This window comes from Stegastes partitus, unplaced genomic scaffold, assembly GCF_000690725.1.
Source record: "Stegastes partitus isolate 25-593 unplaced genomic scaffold, Stegastes_partitus-1.0.2 Scaffold339, whole genome shotgun sequence".
Lineage (NCBI taxonomy): Eukaryota > Metazoa > Chordata > Actinopteri > Pomacentridae > Stegastes > Stegastes partitus.
Window position 1 is genome coordinate 72,967 of NW_007578070.1, and position 19,221 is coordinate 92,187.

The 19,221-nt window shown below is 39.8% G+C and overlaps 1 protein-coding gene across 1 annotated transcript in view; it reads left to right on the top strand.

Annotated features, from left to right (window-relative positions):
* Positions 1-19,221, top strand: part of opn5 (opsin 5) — an 88,009-nt gene that overhangs the window by 30,357 nt on the left and 38,431 nt on the right. Inside the window, exon 3 of the mRNA XM_008284025.1 lies at positions 17,851-17,970. Within this exon, the coding sequence (XP_008282247.1) occupies positions 17,851-17,970 (120 nt within the window). The remainder of the gene's footprint in view (positions 1-17,850; positions 17,971-19,221) is intronic.

A 19,221-nucleotide genomic window follows, 5' to 3' on the forward strand; every position in this document is an offset into this window, starting at 1 on the left:
TGGAATAAGCACAACTTTGTATTCCTGAGTGCCACGTGCCATACAACTATTGTATTTTTTGATTTTAGGAAGGCGAGAACGCAAATCAAGTTACAATACCGTGCACGACGATAGCTTCATTAAAGTGAATAAATGATGAATCGCCCTCATGCATGAATCATACAGCAGCAGTAGCTTCATTGTAATGCACGATCTATGCTGATGAGGACAGAAAAAAAAGAGATGAATGGCTAAAATAGTCAATATTTTACATACCTCTACAAATTTAACTTCATTTCCTATTAAGAGGGGCCAAATACCCTGGTCATTAATGACCTCCAATAAAACATTCCCATGCTTAAGATGCAGTTCAGCTGGCTCACTAACCTTATGTTGCAGTATATAAAAATCAACAAAGCACCTAATCAGCTAGTTTATATGCTGTATTTGTGGAAGGTACAATAAATAGACACCGTAGTGGAGTAGAGTAGACATTGGTGGAACACATTTGACACTTTTTCTTTTCATAAAAGCCTCAGTTTTTCAAAACTTAAGACAATTTAAACAGATTCATTAGGAGAATCCTACCAGAGAATGACTGAGAGTGATTCACAGTTCTTGTCTTGTGCAATATGTAAATAATGTTTGTGGTTTTCTTTCTAGTTAATTGCATGTCAGGAATCCGTCAACAGTAGAGCAGCGGCTGTGATTGGTAGAGTGTACACTTCAATTTGTAAGGCTTAGTCCCGACTGCATTCTGAGCATGTTCCTTCAAGTCATTCCTTCTCTCCCTGATTTCTGTTTTTCTTCAGCTCTCTCTATAGAGAAAGGAAAATATATCTATTTTTTAAAAGCTGCTATGGCTGACTGGTTGGAGTTTTATCAGAAGCGCAACATGCTTGTGCATTTCAGCACATAGAGAGCAGATGGAAGCAGCTTTCTGCCTTCTGGTTCAATGTTGGTTTACATTTAAAGAATAGAGTTTAGATACTTAAAGTTTCACTTCTGATTAGATTTGACTCTGTAGTGAATATTGTCAAACCGGTTTTGTAGTGGAAATTGTGCCATTATTGTGGAAAACTCTTTATTGTGCAATTCAGAAAATAACTGACAGATACAGTTTGGTGACACAGTTTTAAACTGTTTGCCATGAATATGACAGAAAGATATCACCTTGAAATTCCTGAAATTAAATGAAGTTTGGGCAGATCAGTGTGTAAGATTTCAGAAAATGTTTTGGAAGACAAAAACTTGAAGAATCACCCTTTGATGATGCACATTAGCTCAGTCTGACAGCGAGTGTGAGAGGAGCATGAAGCCCAAAGTGGTAGCTGAGCAGCAGAACGTACAATACGAGTTAACGACAGGAATAGGGACATGGTTCTGGGAAAAAGTTGAAAAGAAATCCGCCCACATAAACGGAACCACAGATCAGTTCATCAGATATCTAGCATTTATTTAGTCATTCATCTGTTTTTTTCCTGAGTTAACCTTCTTTGCCTCACGTGCGCTTCAGGGAACTGTTGGAAGAAGCTTTTAGGGCCGATCACATGATGGGTCACATGTACAAGAGAGGATCAGCCAAACGGATACAAGGCTTTCCCCGCCATCTGCTCCACCGCTCATTGGAAAGGCATGTTTTCTTACAGGAATACTATTCTGTAGTAGAAAAACAACCCAATTCTGACATACGTTTAAATCTAATTGTATTTTGTATCCGTACGCTGTATTGAAAATTATTCTAAAACATAAAAAGTGCAGGGTTTTAGCAGATGTGTGCTTTCTCACTGTTCTAAAGTCTGTAGCTATGATAATATGAAGCTAGAACCAAGGGACAATTAGCGTAGCTTAGCATAAAGGCTGGTAAAAGTGCAGAAACAGCTTGCTTGGTTTGGCTAAAGAAGAATTATTTAAAAGCTCTGCTAAAGCAAACTGAGTCATAAGTTTTATCGAGTTAATTTTCTTAAAGAACAGAATAGAACAAAAAGCCTTTATTGTCATTGTACAAAGACTAAATTCGAAACCGTATTTATTTCTTACCACTGGAATTAACAACTCCTCGCCAAGGAAAAGTTATTGTGCAACTACTCCAAAAAATTTTAGCTTATTGTTTTTACTTTTTAAGCTGATCTAACCATTGATACATATAAATCTGTAAAGTATTTAAAGTAGTTCCCCCGGTTCCATTTTTTATGCTAGACTAAGCTGAGGATGTTAAACTACTCCGTTGTGTGTTTTGTGTGAAAAGGAAAGTTTTTCGTGTGTTGTTTTTTTTTAAGTCTTGGGTTGGAAATTAAGAACGAGTAAAGGATTTTTATTTACATTTTTTCGATTATGTCAGAAATTTTGCTTCCAATATTTTTGATAAATGTTCAGCGCAGTAACGATGTCTCATAATTTAAGAAAATGGTAAGAACATCAGTGATACTATAAATACTAAAATCCTCAGCTTGTATGAAACAAATGGCTAAAAAGTAACATTTTGCATTGAAATTAAATTTAAAAAAGTGAAATTCCTTTATTCTTCCTCTTTCTCAAAACATAAAGATAAAAGTTATTTATTAAAGGAATAAAACTTTCCTCATATGAAATGAAGTAACGTACAGTTCAGACAGTGACTTGAGACTAGGGTTGAACAATTAATCGATTTTGACTTCTCTCAATGACAAAAGCATTATCATAGAAGATAAACGATGATTGTGATGCGGCGTGCATGCAAATTCCTGAGCACCTTGAACGCACCTGTCCTACTTGTAGGTGCCACAAGCTAGAAACGATTGAGAAAAGATGACAGAAAGGCAGCCTTTAGTCGACAAGAAAGGGAGAACATCATCACTGATATGGAAAGATTTTGGTTTCAAGTTCTCAGACGTGGAGCAGAAGGAAACTTTTTGCAAATGTTGTCACATTATCGTGTCTGCGCCCCACTCCGATACGACCAGTTTATACAACCACTTAAAGTTTCATCATAAACTGGTCGATGAGCAGCTGCTAATGGAGCAAAAGATGCAAAAAAGAGCAAGCTGGTCGACTTCAGCCAGCACCGCAACACAGTCACTCCACCCACGGCTCTCTGAACTGGCGAGGAAACACCTGAGCATCCCCGCCACAAGGGCTGCATCAGAGCGGCTGTTTAGCTCAGGTGGAAATGTTGTCTTCTGCCTGCGGTCATCACTAAAGCCAGACCAAGTGAACAGTCTGGTGTTCCAGGCAGATTGCAGGAAGCAGGCCTGAGGGCGTACAGGTCTATGTGGCCATTGAAAAACCTCCAAAGAATATTTAGGGTCTGTTTGTTGGCTCTGGTGTTTGTGGTTTTTTTGCATGTTGCAAGTTTTGGAAGTTTGGAAGTCGCCTATTTATTTATTTTAATTTCTTGTTTCTTGTTTACGTATTATTGTGATTTTAATTTATTGTTGCTGTCATTGTTATTATTTTATTTGGTGTGTACTTGTTACTAGTTCTTATGTAAAGTAGAGTTTTGGTGGTTGAATAAATTCTCATGTTTTCAATTAAATGAATAATCATAATTTCAATATCACTCAAAATAATCGTGATTATTGTTTTTGCCATAATCGTCCAGCCCTACTTGAGACTATTATTTTTTGTTTTTCTTGGCAGTCAGTAATCATGCATCCTCCTTTTTGCCACTAGTCATTGTGGTGTTGGAGTATTTCTATTGATTTACTTTGGTATCTCAGATATTTTCCCTGCCAGCAGCAACATTTCCACCACACTTGGCTTTCATTTCATCCAACCCTTTCACGCCTGTTTATTAATCCAAATTTGCTTGGCAAATAATATTTAATTCAGCAAACTTTTAAACACATTTAAATCAGATTTTTTTTTAGAAAATAATATGCTAATGGCTAAAATGTGAGAATTTGTAGAAAGACCGGACAATGGGACAGATAGATCCACGACTTTACCTTCTTGTTATCTTCTTGATTGGCTGCAGATTGTTCCTCCACAGTGATCATGTTATTGATCCTGCAGTCATTTGAGAATTGTTCTTAAAGGTTGCTCTCTTTTACATTTCACTGTGAGTAGGAGGCATTAGCTCGATAAATGTGGCGCTTTCTGCACACCTGGCAAAGTAAAGTTCTGCTGTTATACAGGGGTGTCCTCATTAGAAATCTTCTGGAGGAAGAAGCCCCACTTTAGACAGGCGTAACTTTGAGTTAACTTATAGTTAACTGAGTTGTGTCATCCTTCTCTGTTCCAAGAGGTCAAAGGAAACTCTGGTTTAAAGTGAGTTTCCATTCACCTGTTCTTATGCACATTTTCAGTTTCCACATTAAAAAAAGCTACTGGAATTACAAAAAGAATCACAATCAATAAGCTTTTTCTCACTGTAGGAACTTGCAGGCTGTTTTAGGGCAGCCCAAAACCACTGTGCATGTTTAGACCACAAAAACTGCCTACGTAGAACCTCTTTCAGGGCCATTTTTAGTGCAAAAAAACAACACTTGCCTCTGGACATGTACTTCTGAGTGGCTGTGACAAACTACCAGAGGGTTAAAGTCAGAAGCAGCCTCGTCTCTAACATCACCGTCTTCAATGTGAAATTCACCCTTCAGGCAAACATAGCAAACCTCTATTGTTCTATTTACTACGTGCTCACAGAATCTAAATTACGTCCAGTAACTGCAATTTGTCATTTATCTGCACTCAGAGTTAACTTTACGCTCAAAGCCGTCAGTTTCTAGAAGGTTTGGGAAACAGAAAGCCTCATCGAGCTGATTCCTGGAAACGTTCGCGCGACAGATAAATAGAAACAAGTTACAACAACCTGAAATAGAATAAGTGACAAATATATCTGCTGTTTCATCTCATCCCTGATCCCTTCCTTTTGGTCGTGTAAACTACCCAGAAAGTCCCTATACATGGCTTTGTTCCTACAGCCACATGAGCTTTAAAAACTTGCTCTTAAGTCACATGAAATCCAGCCTGCGGTGTGCAGAGTCACACCGTGCATCCTGTAAACTGTATTTTTTTTTTATAACTCCGTATGTCCTATTTGCTTGTGTTATGTATGAAGCCACTTTCTGACTGAAAACTGGAGGATACTACACACACCCACATGGTAGTAGCTTGTCAGTCACAGTCCTGCTCTAAAACATACCCTGCTTTGTCATCTGTTTTACTCCAAATAGGGCTAATAGTCATAAAATTAACATCATGCTGTATTGAAGGAGATGCAAAGCTAGCTATTGAGACCATAAACTCGTGAGAAAAATTTTTGCGAAGGCAACAAATCATGTAAGAAGTTGGGTCATTTCGTAAAAGGCTCCTCTACAGTCAGACTTCTTTTTGCAAGCAGAGTCTCCCCCTGCTGGCTGTTAGAAAGAATGCAGGCTTAACACAGTACTGCGTTGGTTTCACTGTTCAGACCAGGAGACTATGGTGATCTTCTATACACTCCCTTAGTTAATTTTCATTGCGACCTCTCCCTCTAGTGGCCACAGTATTTCCCGTAATTGAGTTGCCACAGAGTCCCTTAAGGAGGAGATGGAGATGGATGGCATGTGGGAAAGACTAAAAAATATATGACAAGCAAGGTTACTGTTTGCTTCCTGTTTTAAACCAAGCCACCTGTTCTTTTAACAGCAACAAGCTTAACCACGCGTTTATTACCATGAAGAACATCTCGAGCTCTGCTAAAGTTTTGCTGCTAGAAGTTGATAAAATGCTTTTTCTTGTGGTGCACATTTAGTGTTGGTCAGTGCAGTGTTTACTACTCCCCCCGTAGTGCTAAGAAACTGCCCCGTAGCTATAATGCTAATGATGGTAACAGTGGATTGCTTCCTTTTTTAGAGACTCCTGTGGTGTTTTTGTAACCAACCTGGCACTTGTACCTGCCTGGGAGTACGTCACCAAGGCAATAGGCCAATCTTTTCTCTCTGCCGTTGATATAATGGTAATTTGCGCCTGCACACGCCTGGAAATTCTGAAACTTTAGGGTGTTGATTAGTTTTTTTTATACCATCTTTCAGTTCCAATAATTCAGACCAGGGTTGTCGGCTAATACAACACCAGAAAATGTGAGTTGAGAACCAGATGGAGCGAGGTAGCATGATATGCCTCGGGGGGGTGAGCAGTTGATTTTCTGTGGGGTGTGGTGGGATGTGTTTATTCATTTTTAAGACCGATTTTATTTTTGTTTTTTTTAACACATTGCTCCATGTGGGAACGTTCCAGCAGCCCAAATGTTGGCCAAGAGCCTCTATTGGCTATTATGTTTTTTCCTGGTGCTGTGCATCATATGAGTACGTGGAATCGATGGGATGTACAGTCCACTCATTGTGCTGTTTATTTAATTCATTTCACTTCAACTGCCCAAATAAAACCTCACAGATGAATCTGGCTCATTCAGCACTGAAAAGGATGTTTGTGCAGATCAAACGGGCTGAATGGGAAGCAGCTGACGGGGCAGCGGATTTATGACTGAGGGGTTAACGGTTGTTTACCCCGGGTCGAGATTTGATTCCATTTTTAAAAATCTTTTTCGAAGGAAACCTTGAATAAAGATCATTTTAAGTGATGTTCTCTTCCTTCTGCTGTTGATCTGCTCTCAGGTCGGATTGTCGCAATGATCGTGGTGCTGTTTTGGGTGTTGTCAGATATGTTGTGTTGCTAAGATATCATGAAGAACATAGTGACTCTAACTAAGTTCATGCATGGATTAACACTCTCTGCACCAGAAACTGCAAACAGATCACTCAGAGCTGTGCAAAAATAGCAATATATTACCAATACGTCANTCAAAGTTAGCAGCATTTACTGTCAATTGTCTACCATCAAATCGCAAATCGATGCCAAAATTACTAAAAAAACTGAATTATAATTTATTTTTAATGTGATCAAAGCTAAAAAAGTTAACATTTTTTAAAATTCCTATTGAGCTCTATTCAGATTATGTAAATGTAAATTTTGTGTGCGTATGTGTGTGCGGTGGCTGATGTAGACATTTTGTGTGTCATGATGGCTTGTGTACACACTTGTGCTGCTGGTGTAGCAGGTATAAACTGTCATTCACGGAGCTGCGGTTAAACAGGGCAGACTCCCCATACATGAAGGCATCAGCTGCTATTTACGAGCTGACAAACAGCAATTTAGTCAATATGCACACGAAACACAAGCCTGTGTGGCCCGATGCCTTTAAAAAGAAGAGAAACACAAAACATAGAGGGGAGAGAATGTGCTGATAACATCTACTGGATGTCTCATGGGACCCGCAGACCTCTTCCTCACAGCTCACACGTTCACAACAGACGCAGTGTTTGCAGCTTTCACTGTGATCAAACTTCATCCGGCAAACGAAACACAAGCAGATAAAGAAAAACATCGATTTGACAACACGGGAGTGGCATTTAGAAGAAACACTGTAAAACAATCAAGCAGCAGAATGCGCTGCAAATACAGTTAAAAGAACAAAACATAGAAACGTACTGCAAAGGTAATGGAACACGTAACCACAATCATGTAATGACGACGGTGAAGCAAACAGAAGCACACTGTTAGCGTGCTTCCACTAAGTGATTCAATTTGATTTGTCCTTTGTGACTCGTAGCACTTCTGTAATTTACCGTGCTGTTTGCATTGGTTGTGTTTTCTCAGTTTGCTGCATTTGTGTTGCTTGCTTGTCGTGTTTTGCAATGTCTGTAATTGTCTGCAATTGTTTTCTTAAGCTGCAGTGTGGGTTGAGCTGTCATGACCGTTCTAGTTACGTGGCTCGAGCAGACGCAGCTACAGTGCTCATAAAAGGTATTCACGCCTCTTGGTTTTTTTCCATTTTTTAATTGCTTTCACCATTGAATCATGATCAATTATTTTTTTGTGTCACGAATTTACGAAATATAAAGTCTTTTAAAAAATTCTATTAGGTCTTCTCCGTTAATTAAAATAAATTAAATAAGTGCTTGCGTAAGTATTCACCCCTTTTAAGTGACTTATCCTATTCTCCAGAGGGCAGCCGGTTGGTGCTGGAAGTTACACAATTAGTGAAATGGAGACCATCTTAATGCAGTGAATAAATGAGTCAGTTCTCGTGGCTTTAACTCCACCATGAAGACAAAAAAAACAAACAAAAAGAAAACACACATAGGTCCCAGGATGGATGCAAGAACATTTCAAAGTCAATGAATATCCCTTGGGATACAGAAAAATCCTCATTAGGAAATAGAAGAAATATNCTTTAGGTTTTTGAAGATCTTTCACCTCTCATCCAAGAGGTTTCTTCACTTCTCACTGACTGATGGGGAGTTTTCCTCCAGGCGTCTTGGATGAAAGTTGAAACGTCTTCAAGAACCTAAAAGAGAAGTCCAGTTGATTTCTGCTGACGCTCCATGGACATGAAGTGAAGCCATGTCCCTGTCAGAAGCTGTGGTCTTTACGTGAGACTCCAACAACACAATCAATCAGTTATTTATCTCGTTAGCGAACAGAAAACAATCTTCCTCCCCACTGTTGTAACTTTTCCATCTCTGTTTTTTAATTAAACACTTCTTTCTCTGTATCAAAGTTATATATTTAGAAGTTTTTTTTTCCCATTAAATAATGAAGTCATGCCTTAAAATGGATGAGATGTAACTCTACGCTGGTGCTTCCTTGAGAATGTGCAGAACAATGAAGTCCCCAAGAATCCAGGAATACTACATACATGCTTCCTACTCTATATGTATGGAATCTGATTATAGTAATGTCCAAATCTTTGAACGGCATCTATACATTGCATCACATTTAACGAAATATTCGCTTCTCCTCAAATTTATGATTTATGCAGTGATACAGTTGTCAGAAAATCAGTGTAAATTAGTGTAAATGAAGTAAATAAATACCTTTTCTGCATTTGGAAATCACACCTCTATTATTCATAAAAGACACCAAAAAAATGGGGTGAAAAGAGTGTTGTTGCAGCTGCAATACAGTGCTGTGCAAGAAACCTGTCTGGATTGTGTATATAGTTGTGTGAGCTGAACTGTCTGGAGCCACGTAGCGTACATAGTCAGAATGTCAACAGGTGGATTTTAAAACCACTGATTTCCAAAATAAACATCGAGCTGAAAAATGGATTAAAAACTGGGAAANAAAGCTAGCTATTGAGACCATAAACTCGTGAGAAAAATTTTTGCGAAGGCAACAAATCATGTAAGAAGTTGGGTCATTTCGTAAAAGGCTCCTCTACAGTCAGACTTCTTTTTGCAAGCAGAGTCTCCCCCTGCTGGCTGTTAGAAAGAATGCAGGCTTAACACAGTACTGCGTTGGTTTCACTGTTCAGACCAGGAGACTATGGTGATCTTCTATACACTCCCTTAGTTAATTTTCATTGCGACCTCTCCCTCTAGTGGCCACAGTATTTCCCGTAATTGAGTTGCCACAGAGTCCCTTAAGGAGGAGATGGAGATGGATGGCATGTGGGAAAGACTAAAAAATATATGACAAGCAAGGTTACTGTTTGCTTCCTGTTTTAAACCAAGCCGCCTGTTCTTTTAACAGCAACAAGCTTAACCACGCGTTTATTACCATGAAGAACATCTCGAGCTCTGCTGAAGTTTTGCTGCTAGAAGTTGATAAAATGCTTTTTCTTGTGGTGCACATTTAGTGTTGGTCAGTGCAGTGTTTACTACTCCCCCCGTAGTGCTAAGAAACTGCCCCGTAGCTATAATGCTAATGATGGTAACAGTGGATTGCTTCCTTTTTTAGAGACTCCTGTGGTGTTTTTGTAACCAACCTGGCACTTGTACCTGCCTGGGAGTACGTCACCAAGGCAATAGGCCAATCTTTTCTCTCTGCCGTTGATATAATGGTAATTTGCGCCTGCACACGCCTGGAAATTCTGAAACTTTAGGGTGTTGATTAGTTTTTTTTATACCATCTTTCAGTTCCAATAATTCAGACCAGGGTTGTCGGCTAATACAACACCAGAAAATGTGAGTTGAGAACCAGATGGAGCGAGGTAGCATGATATGCCTCGGGGGGGTGAGCAGTTGATTTTCTGTGGGGTGTGGTGGGATGTGTTTATTCATTTTTAAGACCGATTTTATTTTTGTTTTTTTTAACACATTGCTCCATGTGGGAACGTTCCAGCAGCCCAAATGTTGGCCAAGAGCCTCTATTGGCTATTATGTTTTTTCCTGGTGCTGTGCATCATATGAGTACGTGGAATCGATGGGATGTACAGTCCACTCATTGTGCTGTTTATTTAATTCATTTCACTTCAACTGCCCAAATAAAACCTCACAGATGAATCTGGCTCATTCAGCACTGAAAAGGATGTTTGTGCAGATCAAACGGGCTGAATGGGAAGCAGCTGACGGGGCAGCGGATTTATGACTGAGGGGTTAACGGTTGTTTACCCCGGGTCGAGATTTGATTCCATTTTTAAAAATCTTTTTCGAAGGAAACCTTGAATAAAGATCATTTTAAGTGATGTTCTCTTCCTTCTGCTGTTGATCTGCTCTCAGGTCGGATTGTCGCAATGATCGTGGTGCTGTTTTGGGTGTTGTCAGATATGTTGTGTTGCTAAGATATCATGAAGGACATAGTGACTCTACCTAAGTTCATGCATGGATTAACACTCTCTGCACCAGAAACTGCAAACAGATCACTCATAGCTGTGCAAAAATAGCAATATATTACCAATACGTCAGGATATTTTGGGCCTGGGAGCAAAACATCCACTGATTCCTCCGTATCCAAGGCAGTCTCTGTATGGAAGTGCAATAATATTAATATGAGACTTTCACCTTTGGCTTTCCTGATCACTTTTTATCAGTATAGTGCAGGGCCATGCAGCTTATTTGAAAAGGTTGAATTTGAATTTAACCACTTTAGCCTGTTTATCAAAGTACATGGGTAATAATTTTACCATTAACACAACAGTGAAAAACACAGAAAAATAAATTAATTACCCACATAAATGGAAATAAATAAAGGACTTCTGTTGCCTTGACACACATGAAATAAAGAAGAAAAAAACCAAGAGATGCACGAAGGGAAACTGCTGCTCTTATCGCTCAGGCCGAATCCAGTATTTGTACTTTGTAATGCCAATTTTGATTTTAATCATTCGATATTAAATTAGTGAAGCAATTTAGATGTAATTTCCAGCTGAATTATGCACTGTGAAAATATCATATCGCCCCCTAAAATACTGGAGTGTCCCACAGTACTTTTCGTAGTGTACGTAGGGGATATTTATACAGCAGGTTGCAGAAGGTAGTGCAGCACTTTAATGATAGATGGTACAAAATATCACTGAAATCCACCTTTAAAAAAGAGACTTTCTTTACATTTCTAATTGGTGCTTGCTGTCATAACATCTCATCAAACTACTGGCTGCCTATTTTGCATGTTATAAGAGCAGTGGGGTGTTAAAATGTCAGCCGTCACATCAGGAGCAAACATCTGGACCAAGGACAAGTTGCTTTTCCCGGGGCTAACGGCAGCAAAATGACAGAGGCCAGCGGTCAGTTAATCGGTTTAACCCCTAAAAACTCACCACTGCGTGTTAGTTGCATTTTTAGAAGTTTTTTTAAAATATGAAAATAATCTCTTCCTGCCCTAAATTGGCTTTGATGAAACCTCCCACCCGCTCGCTGCAGCTTGAGCACATTAGTTCACGCAGATTTCTGCTTAAACACTGTAAAACCTCTCTACTCTGCACGAGAACAACTTGTAAAATTCAACTTTCATCAACACACAGGAGCATCAGGGTGGAAACGTTCGATCATGACTGCTTAATTTGCTCATGATGTGTCTTCCAGCGCATAAAAAGACACCATGTGGACATGTTGACACGGTAGAAACCTGATTTTCACCAGACTGGGTTTTTAATTAACAAACTGTACTCATTATCAGATGAAATAAATTAACCATTTAAAGGCTCATATCCCATCTTTCATTGAAGTGGTTTCTTTTTTAATTAACTAACAGCCAGGGGGACAATTTTGAGCATTTATCATAAACAAAAAAATCCCAGTGTGTGTTAATTTATTTTAATCAGGGGGCCATTCAGCAGCCTGTCGTCTCATTTATGGCTTGACTTGGTTGTTGTGCATCACTGATCTGAACTTGTAGCTGAACTGCCAGTCAAGATTTGAAACATCAGTTTTTCATTCTAAATGTCTTTTTCTGGGCTGCAAGGTGGGGCAGTGGTTAGTACTGTTGCCTCGCAGCAAGAAGGTCCCAGCGGGGGCAATGGGATCTTTCTGCATGGAGTTTGCATTGTTCTCCCCGTGCAGCGTGGGTTCTCTCCAGGTTCTCCAGCTTCCTCCCACACAGTCCAAAAACATGTTGAGGTTAATTGGTGATTCTAAATTGTCCATAGGTGTGAATGTGAGTGTGCTTGGTTGTCTGTCTCCAAGTGTGGCCCTGTGATAGACTGGTGACCTGTCCAGGGTGTCTCCTGCCTTCACCCTAAGTCGGCTGGGATAGGTCAGGGTGGAGATACGGGCCAACAAAACATCTGACAATAACCCACCTTTCTTTTAATTATGAATGTTCCACTTCTGTTTAATATTGTAACCAACTGAGACAGTCAAACCTTAACTAAGCACTTATTTTAATCTAAGTCTTTACCTAAAAGACCATGCTACTATGGTAATTTATCAGAGTGCCATAATTTATCTGGTTGCCATGGTAATGGCGGCACGCCTAGATGCGGCGGCCACTTCAGAGACAACGAAAGTGAACATTTTGAGTGTCTTGTCTATCCCAGACGTTCATTCCGCAAAACATGTGGCCGAGAGACTTTGCTTTGCATCAGGACCGTGAACGGCGCTGGAAGCGCGATTGGTTGTAGTTTGGACATGCTATACCAAAACATAGTCTGATGGGAGACTATGCCGGCAGTTACCTGAGAGAGAAGGAAGCGCAAAACGTACGAATGTAACCTAGGAGGAGGAGGAAGAGAGCCGGGATCCATGCTAAAGGATAAAGGCTAACCCCTCCAGACCAGCAGAACCATCGCTCCTACTCTCCAATGTCTGCTCCCCCCACAACCAGCTGGACGAGCTACCCGCAGAGAGTGGAAAGACTGCTGTGTGTTTGCTTTAACAGAAACATGGCTCCATAACACCATCCCAGACGGACATACAGCTAAAGGGGACGACATTATTCCAGGCGGACAGACAGACAGACAGCTCTGGGCAGCATCTGCAGCTTCACCATCATCACACCATCATGTGTGTCTTTGTGTCCCTGAAGACCGACCAGGACCTGAAGAGGTTCACCATGTTCAACGAATGGCGGCACGCATGGATGCAGCGGCTCCTCCAGGAGACAGCGACAGTGAACGTTTAGTGTCTTGTCTATCCCAGACATGCATTCCGCAAAACTTGCTGGTTGAATAATCCTGACGAAACGCTCTCTCATCTTGCCTGTACTACTGTGTATGTACAGCGAAATGACAAAAAACTTGATTTGATTTAATTGGTTTGAAAACCTCAAACCTTGGATAGAGGTTAGCATTTGTTGTACTGTACATGACTGCATTAGTGTTGTGCTTAAGATAGAAGTCGTCTGTCCAGATAGAGGAATTTTATCCAGGAAACAATAAAGAAAGTATTTTTATTTTCAAATTACAAACAGAAATCATTATAAAGTCACTTGAAGCAAATGAGGACACAGAAGTAAAATAGAAACCAAAGCCGGCATCAGACTGAACTGAGAGAAATCATTATTCAGTACCTCTCAACGCTGGTTTACTGGTAAGGATCTGTGGTCTTTAATCAATTAACTGTCGCTTTCTACTGTTTCTGCGAAAGAGCCAGATCCGTCTGGTAAATACAATGCTCATGAGACGACTTCTCCCAGTCATGCTCTTTTTTTTTTTTTTCAGTTTAGCTTAATGTGCTTCAAATTAGATTTTCTCTTCCTCAAAATGAAGAAAAGTACATGACTAAATCTGGCCGAAACAACACTGTCAGACTTGTATCCATTCTCCGCAAGCGTCCTCAAGATCTAATTTTCGATTTGATTGTTCCGCTTGATTTTCCATGTTGTCCTTTGCAGTCGCAACTGACATCTGACAAACAATCTGTCACGGACGCTGAGGAGAAAACAATAAGATTATGAGCAATTTTACTCTTGTTGTTTAGTCTGCGTTTGAATAATTCCAACACATGCATGCACAGGTTGGAGAATCGTATAAAAATAGAGCTCAGTCGTGTATGAAAGTCACATCTCAGGTTGTGTAGGGACTCCTTTTTTTCTGTAAATGTGGAGGTTTTTGAGAAGGAAGATCAACACATTTTACTTTTGACAGTCTTTGTAATGGATAAACAGCTGCTCATTTGCACACAAAGGACATGAGCTTAAATTAGTTTTAGTTGCAGCCACCACACAAACCAAAGACATACTTCATTTAGTTGTTTTTTTTCCTTGTTAGCTATAGAATTACTTTTCTTAATTTCTTTTTAACTTTTTTTTTTTTGCAATTTAATGTTTGTTCTTACACGATACAGTGAAAACAGTGCACCCTGTGTTACATATTGTTCTACTCTTAAGATACTTTCAAAGTGCTGTTTTCCTCTGAAGCAGTTCAAGAACAATGCAAACACTGTCCGGGTTCACTGGGTTGGCTCACTTCACTTACGACGTCTTGAAAGACCTTCTCGATGTAAGAAAACTGAAAATGTCACACGTTGCTTTTGTCGCACTGCCGCATTCTTATCTCAGTGTTACTCGCGATAACCTGTTTTTCATTCTGACGCTAAAAGGAGACACAACAGGCCACGCTAATCCGTTTAGTTCTCATGCAGGGTGTCAGGCTATTAGAGGGTAACATCAGCAATGATTCAATGGCCTAAATATGTTATATTTACCGCAACTGGATGGCGACCGCCCGAAGCTTTTGTTTGTCATGTTTCATTCACGGCGAGTCGACGGCAAGAAAAGCCGCCCTTTGTTTGTCATTTATAAAGAATTCTTTGGAGGAGGGAAATCTTCCTTTTCACCTCGCCGCTGTCACTACAAGGATACAGGAAAACACATGCGGTTGTGTTATTCCACGACCTTAGCTGGAAATGAGAGGTTAAAAATGACAACAACAACAACAAAAAAGCTGTTAAGCAGCTCCGGTTAAGGGCTGGGAAGACTGAATTTATGGGATGCCACAGGGCTCCATTTCTACTTCTCTTAAATATAACGTCATGGGAATCTGTGCACATGAAACGCTGCTAATTTCACTGTCATCTAAGTTTAGTTTCAGCTGCTGTCAGTGCTGGGGATGGAGGCTGTTTTTAAAGGACTCACATTACTACACTGTTTTATTGGGCTTCTTGGAACGCGTGTACACTATTTGCAGTTTTGTTAAATCGCAAAGCTCATGCATACAATTAAACACAGATGCAAGCATAATACAAGGATGAATACATTATATATTATACCCATCACATTTTCATACAATGCGCAACAAATTTATTAGACCACCTGTCTAATTTGTTAAGCACATATATAGACCATCCAGCAACATGAAGTGCTTTAATGCACGCTCGGCTCTTGACGTGTTTCCATTTTCAACCAAAATGAGGAACTTCAAACTGAATTTTTATACCCAGATTTGAACCACTGGACTTCACTGAGAAGTCACAAATGAATCAAGCATAACATTCAGCCACTAAAACATTTTTTTCAGTTCAGGAATGCAAGTAAATAACAAGAATTCGATATATTATGTAAAGAAATAATGATGTGCTTCACTATTTTTTCAGTTTTTTTGTAAAATAGTGCATTTGAAAAGTCGTGGATAACAATAATAATGATACTTTAGCATTAAAAATATCATTTCGGTTGAAGAGCTTCTACATATTGGTGTAATCATCCCTACAGAAACAAAATTACCAATGCATAAACCTTCCATCTAATGAATTTGTTAAGCACTGTATATGCACATACATATATGCTGGCAAATCACACAGGGTGTCAACACTGGAGCTCTTGCAGTTCAAGTAGGAGTTGCCTCGTAAATGCTTCTCGCTGTGTGATGCAAACCAATTTGAAAAATATAGAGTTGTTACAGAATAATGCTGCATTCAGGCCCTGTGGGACAAAAGCTACAGGTACAGATTCCCACGCTTACAGATTGCCAGCTTTTCAGGCCTTTGGAATAATAGCTTTTGTAATTGAGATCTTGGCACCAGATATAAGTACCAATTTACTGACTAAATTAGTTGTGTTGAGCTGCAGTTGCTGCGGGTGTATTCAACGCGTGCGTGATGAAAATACTAATTTGGAGATAAGCTTACTGTGGTTGTTGAGATTTTTGTTTTTTTGTGCTTTTGTGACGCTTCAGTATTTTGAACTGTAATTGTAACAGCTATGAAATGAATATTATTTCAAACTGCTTTAAGCAATCGGAAAGGTAATTTTAGACCCCTGACTTTCCATGTGTGAGATCCACAGTGGTTCAGATCTATACTGTAATGATTAAGTGAGATGTAACCAGCAGCTGGAGTATTTCAATCAGCAATCAAGCCGATAAGAAGGAGGCAAATCAGCGCAATGAGCAGAAGCCCAAATGATTTAAATATCAGCGGCACAACTGTCCAATCAATTCTCAAATTGACAGACAACACTTTGGAGTGGATGGCGTGTAATGAAGCATGTTAGAAGCAATGTTGTTGGGCTCATAAGTCTAATGCTGAGACCAGAGTGCAGCGGATTCGCAGTAATGAAGCCTACAGGAGATAAAAGCAGCCTCGTCAGTTCTCTGCAAATCAAAGGAACAGACCTTTTCTTAACATCTTAGTTGAATAAAACATGATTTCCCACTTTAGTTTGTCGATGGTCTAATGACGTGGGAATCAGAGATGACACAATAAAAGGACAAGTCAGACTGGACCTCTAATCATTCAGCTCCACAAAACCTTTGATTTAGCACTTACCAGCAGAACTTCATGACATATTACCCCACAGCTGTAGCTCCAAACATGATTTTTTTACTCCCGAGGCAGCTTAACTTCATCATTTTTTGTACATTCATAATGACTCAGGTGCCTGCAGTGCAGATATGTGAACTTTTTGCTCCAAGTTGATGGATATCTCACTGTTTTGGTTTTTTGGCCCTCAGGTGTGCCGTCTCACTGCTCTCATTAACTTCTCAGTGGTTTCCAGCAGCAGCATCAGGCTGAAAAGCTCTGATAAGAACCTATTTTATGCTAATTCAGCAGCACCAAACTGCAGGCAGACAGAGGTAGCAACGATAAGACTGTAGTGTCTAATTATCAGGGTGCTTAAAGAGCAAAAGAGACATAAAATGACAAATAAATATTGCAAAAAGTTGACAAATTCCACCCTAAAGACCGCTGTTTTCCTTTTAAAGCATTTGTGAGCACAATTCAGTGTAAATACATGAATGTTCTTTTGGTAGCTAAAGTTCAATTCGCTGCATTAGCTCAGAAAGCCAACAGGTTCCCTGCAGTTTTTGTAACCTTTAAGTTTCTAAGTGAAGTTGACATTTTGCTTTTTACCACCTGCCTTCATTCCTCTTTAGGGAACCACATACATGTCTTAATATATTTTAAATACAATCATTCTTATGCTTGTAAGACTTCATAGACCTACTTTGAATGATTATTTTTTCCCTTTTTTCTTGTTTGTGACTCAAGATTTATGATTAAGAGCATGTAGTGTACATTTTACGTTAGATTAATTCCCCTCCTGATTACATGTTTCTGAAGCCGATGTGCATTAACTGGCTTCTGTACACTAATTCTTCTGCTAAACAACACTGTGCCTGAATACAGCTGCTTCATATTTACATCCCTGCTGAATCAAGCCACAGCAATCAGACGTAGAAGAAGCCACAGTGGTGTTTAAGAAGTGCAAATAGCGCTTTCTCAGTCTCTCTCCGTTTTTTTTCTCTTACAGGAATCATGTCGGCAACAGGGAACGGCTACGTTATTTATATGACCATCAAACGCAAGACCAAGTTGAAGCCTCCGGAGCTTATGACCGTTAATTTAGCCATCTTTGATTTCGGGATATCAGGTACGGTGAGCACAAGATGAGCTTTATTTATCCAGTTAAGAACAAAAATGTCCCCCATTGAAAGCCATTATAGCGGCTGTTTTTGATCATTGCATTATGAAATCATGCATTCTGTGTTATTAGGCTTTTACCCTGGAGCTTTGGCTTCAAAATGGTCATTTTTACCTTTTTCATTAGATTGTGTCATTTGTTTTGCATTTGAACAAACACATAAAGCCTGCAGAGGGATCAAAAACAGCTGTTGTAATGGGTTTCAATGGGGACATTTTTGTCTTTAAGGGTTACAAAGCATCAAAAAATAATAATGCATCAGTATCAGTGTTAGTCATTGACACATCCCACATCTCTTATTTTATTTTTTTATGTGATTTATTTGATGTTGTCGGTTCCCGTCTCGGTGGGGTCACCGGGATCTTTGTGCGTGGAGTTTGCATGTTCTCCTCATGCAGGGTGGGTTCTCTCCGGGTTCTCCAGCTTCCTCCCACAAGGTCCATAAACATGTTGAGGTTAATTGGTGATTCTAAATTGTCCGTAGGTGTGAATGTGAGTGTGCTTGGTTGTCTGTCTCTAAGTGTAGCCCTGTGATAGACTGGTGACCTGTCCAGGGTGTCCCCTGCCTTCACCCTAAGTCAGCTGGGATAGGCTATCATTTTTCTGGCATTGTTTTTGATGTAGACATTTATGTCCTTAAAGGCACCTCAGGGTTCAGCTGAGATGTTATTTATGTCTGGAGAATGTTGCTGCAGAAGTCGATTCAAGTTTCTTTGCTCTTTTGTTTGCACTTAATGCAGATAACACAGCTGGCGTCTCCTTTGGTCGAGCCATGAATATGATTCATTTTTTTATTACCACCGTGATAGTTAAAGTATAGCAGCATTGTATAATCTAAAACACAGACACATGGATGGGTCACATTTATGGAGAACACTGAACACTCATTCGTGTTGTTTGCTGAAACACTCAGTCTGCGTTTTCTCAGGTAAACACTGCAGCAGCACAGTTCTCCTGCTGCTTTAATGTGACAAAGAGGACATTTTATCTTTACTGTGACCTCAGCTGCTGCTATTATCTGGAAGAAGGCTGTTCTCTCTCATAGCTTGCAGTGGAAAGCATCAAGAGTTGTGTTTTCCAACAATGAAATTCGGCTAAATGTAATATTTTAATGCCATTTCGCCCGACATGTGTTTATTGTCGGCTGTCGGTAAACCGGCGGCGCTTCGGCTGCTCCAGATGAGCCACGTTTCCTTCGGA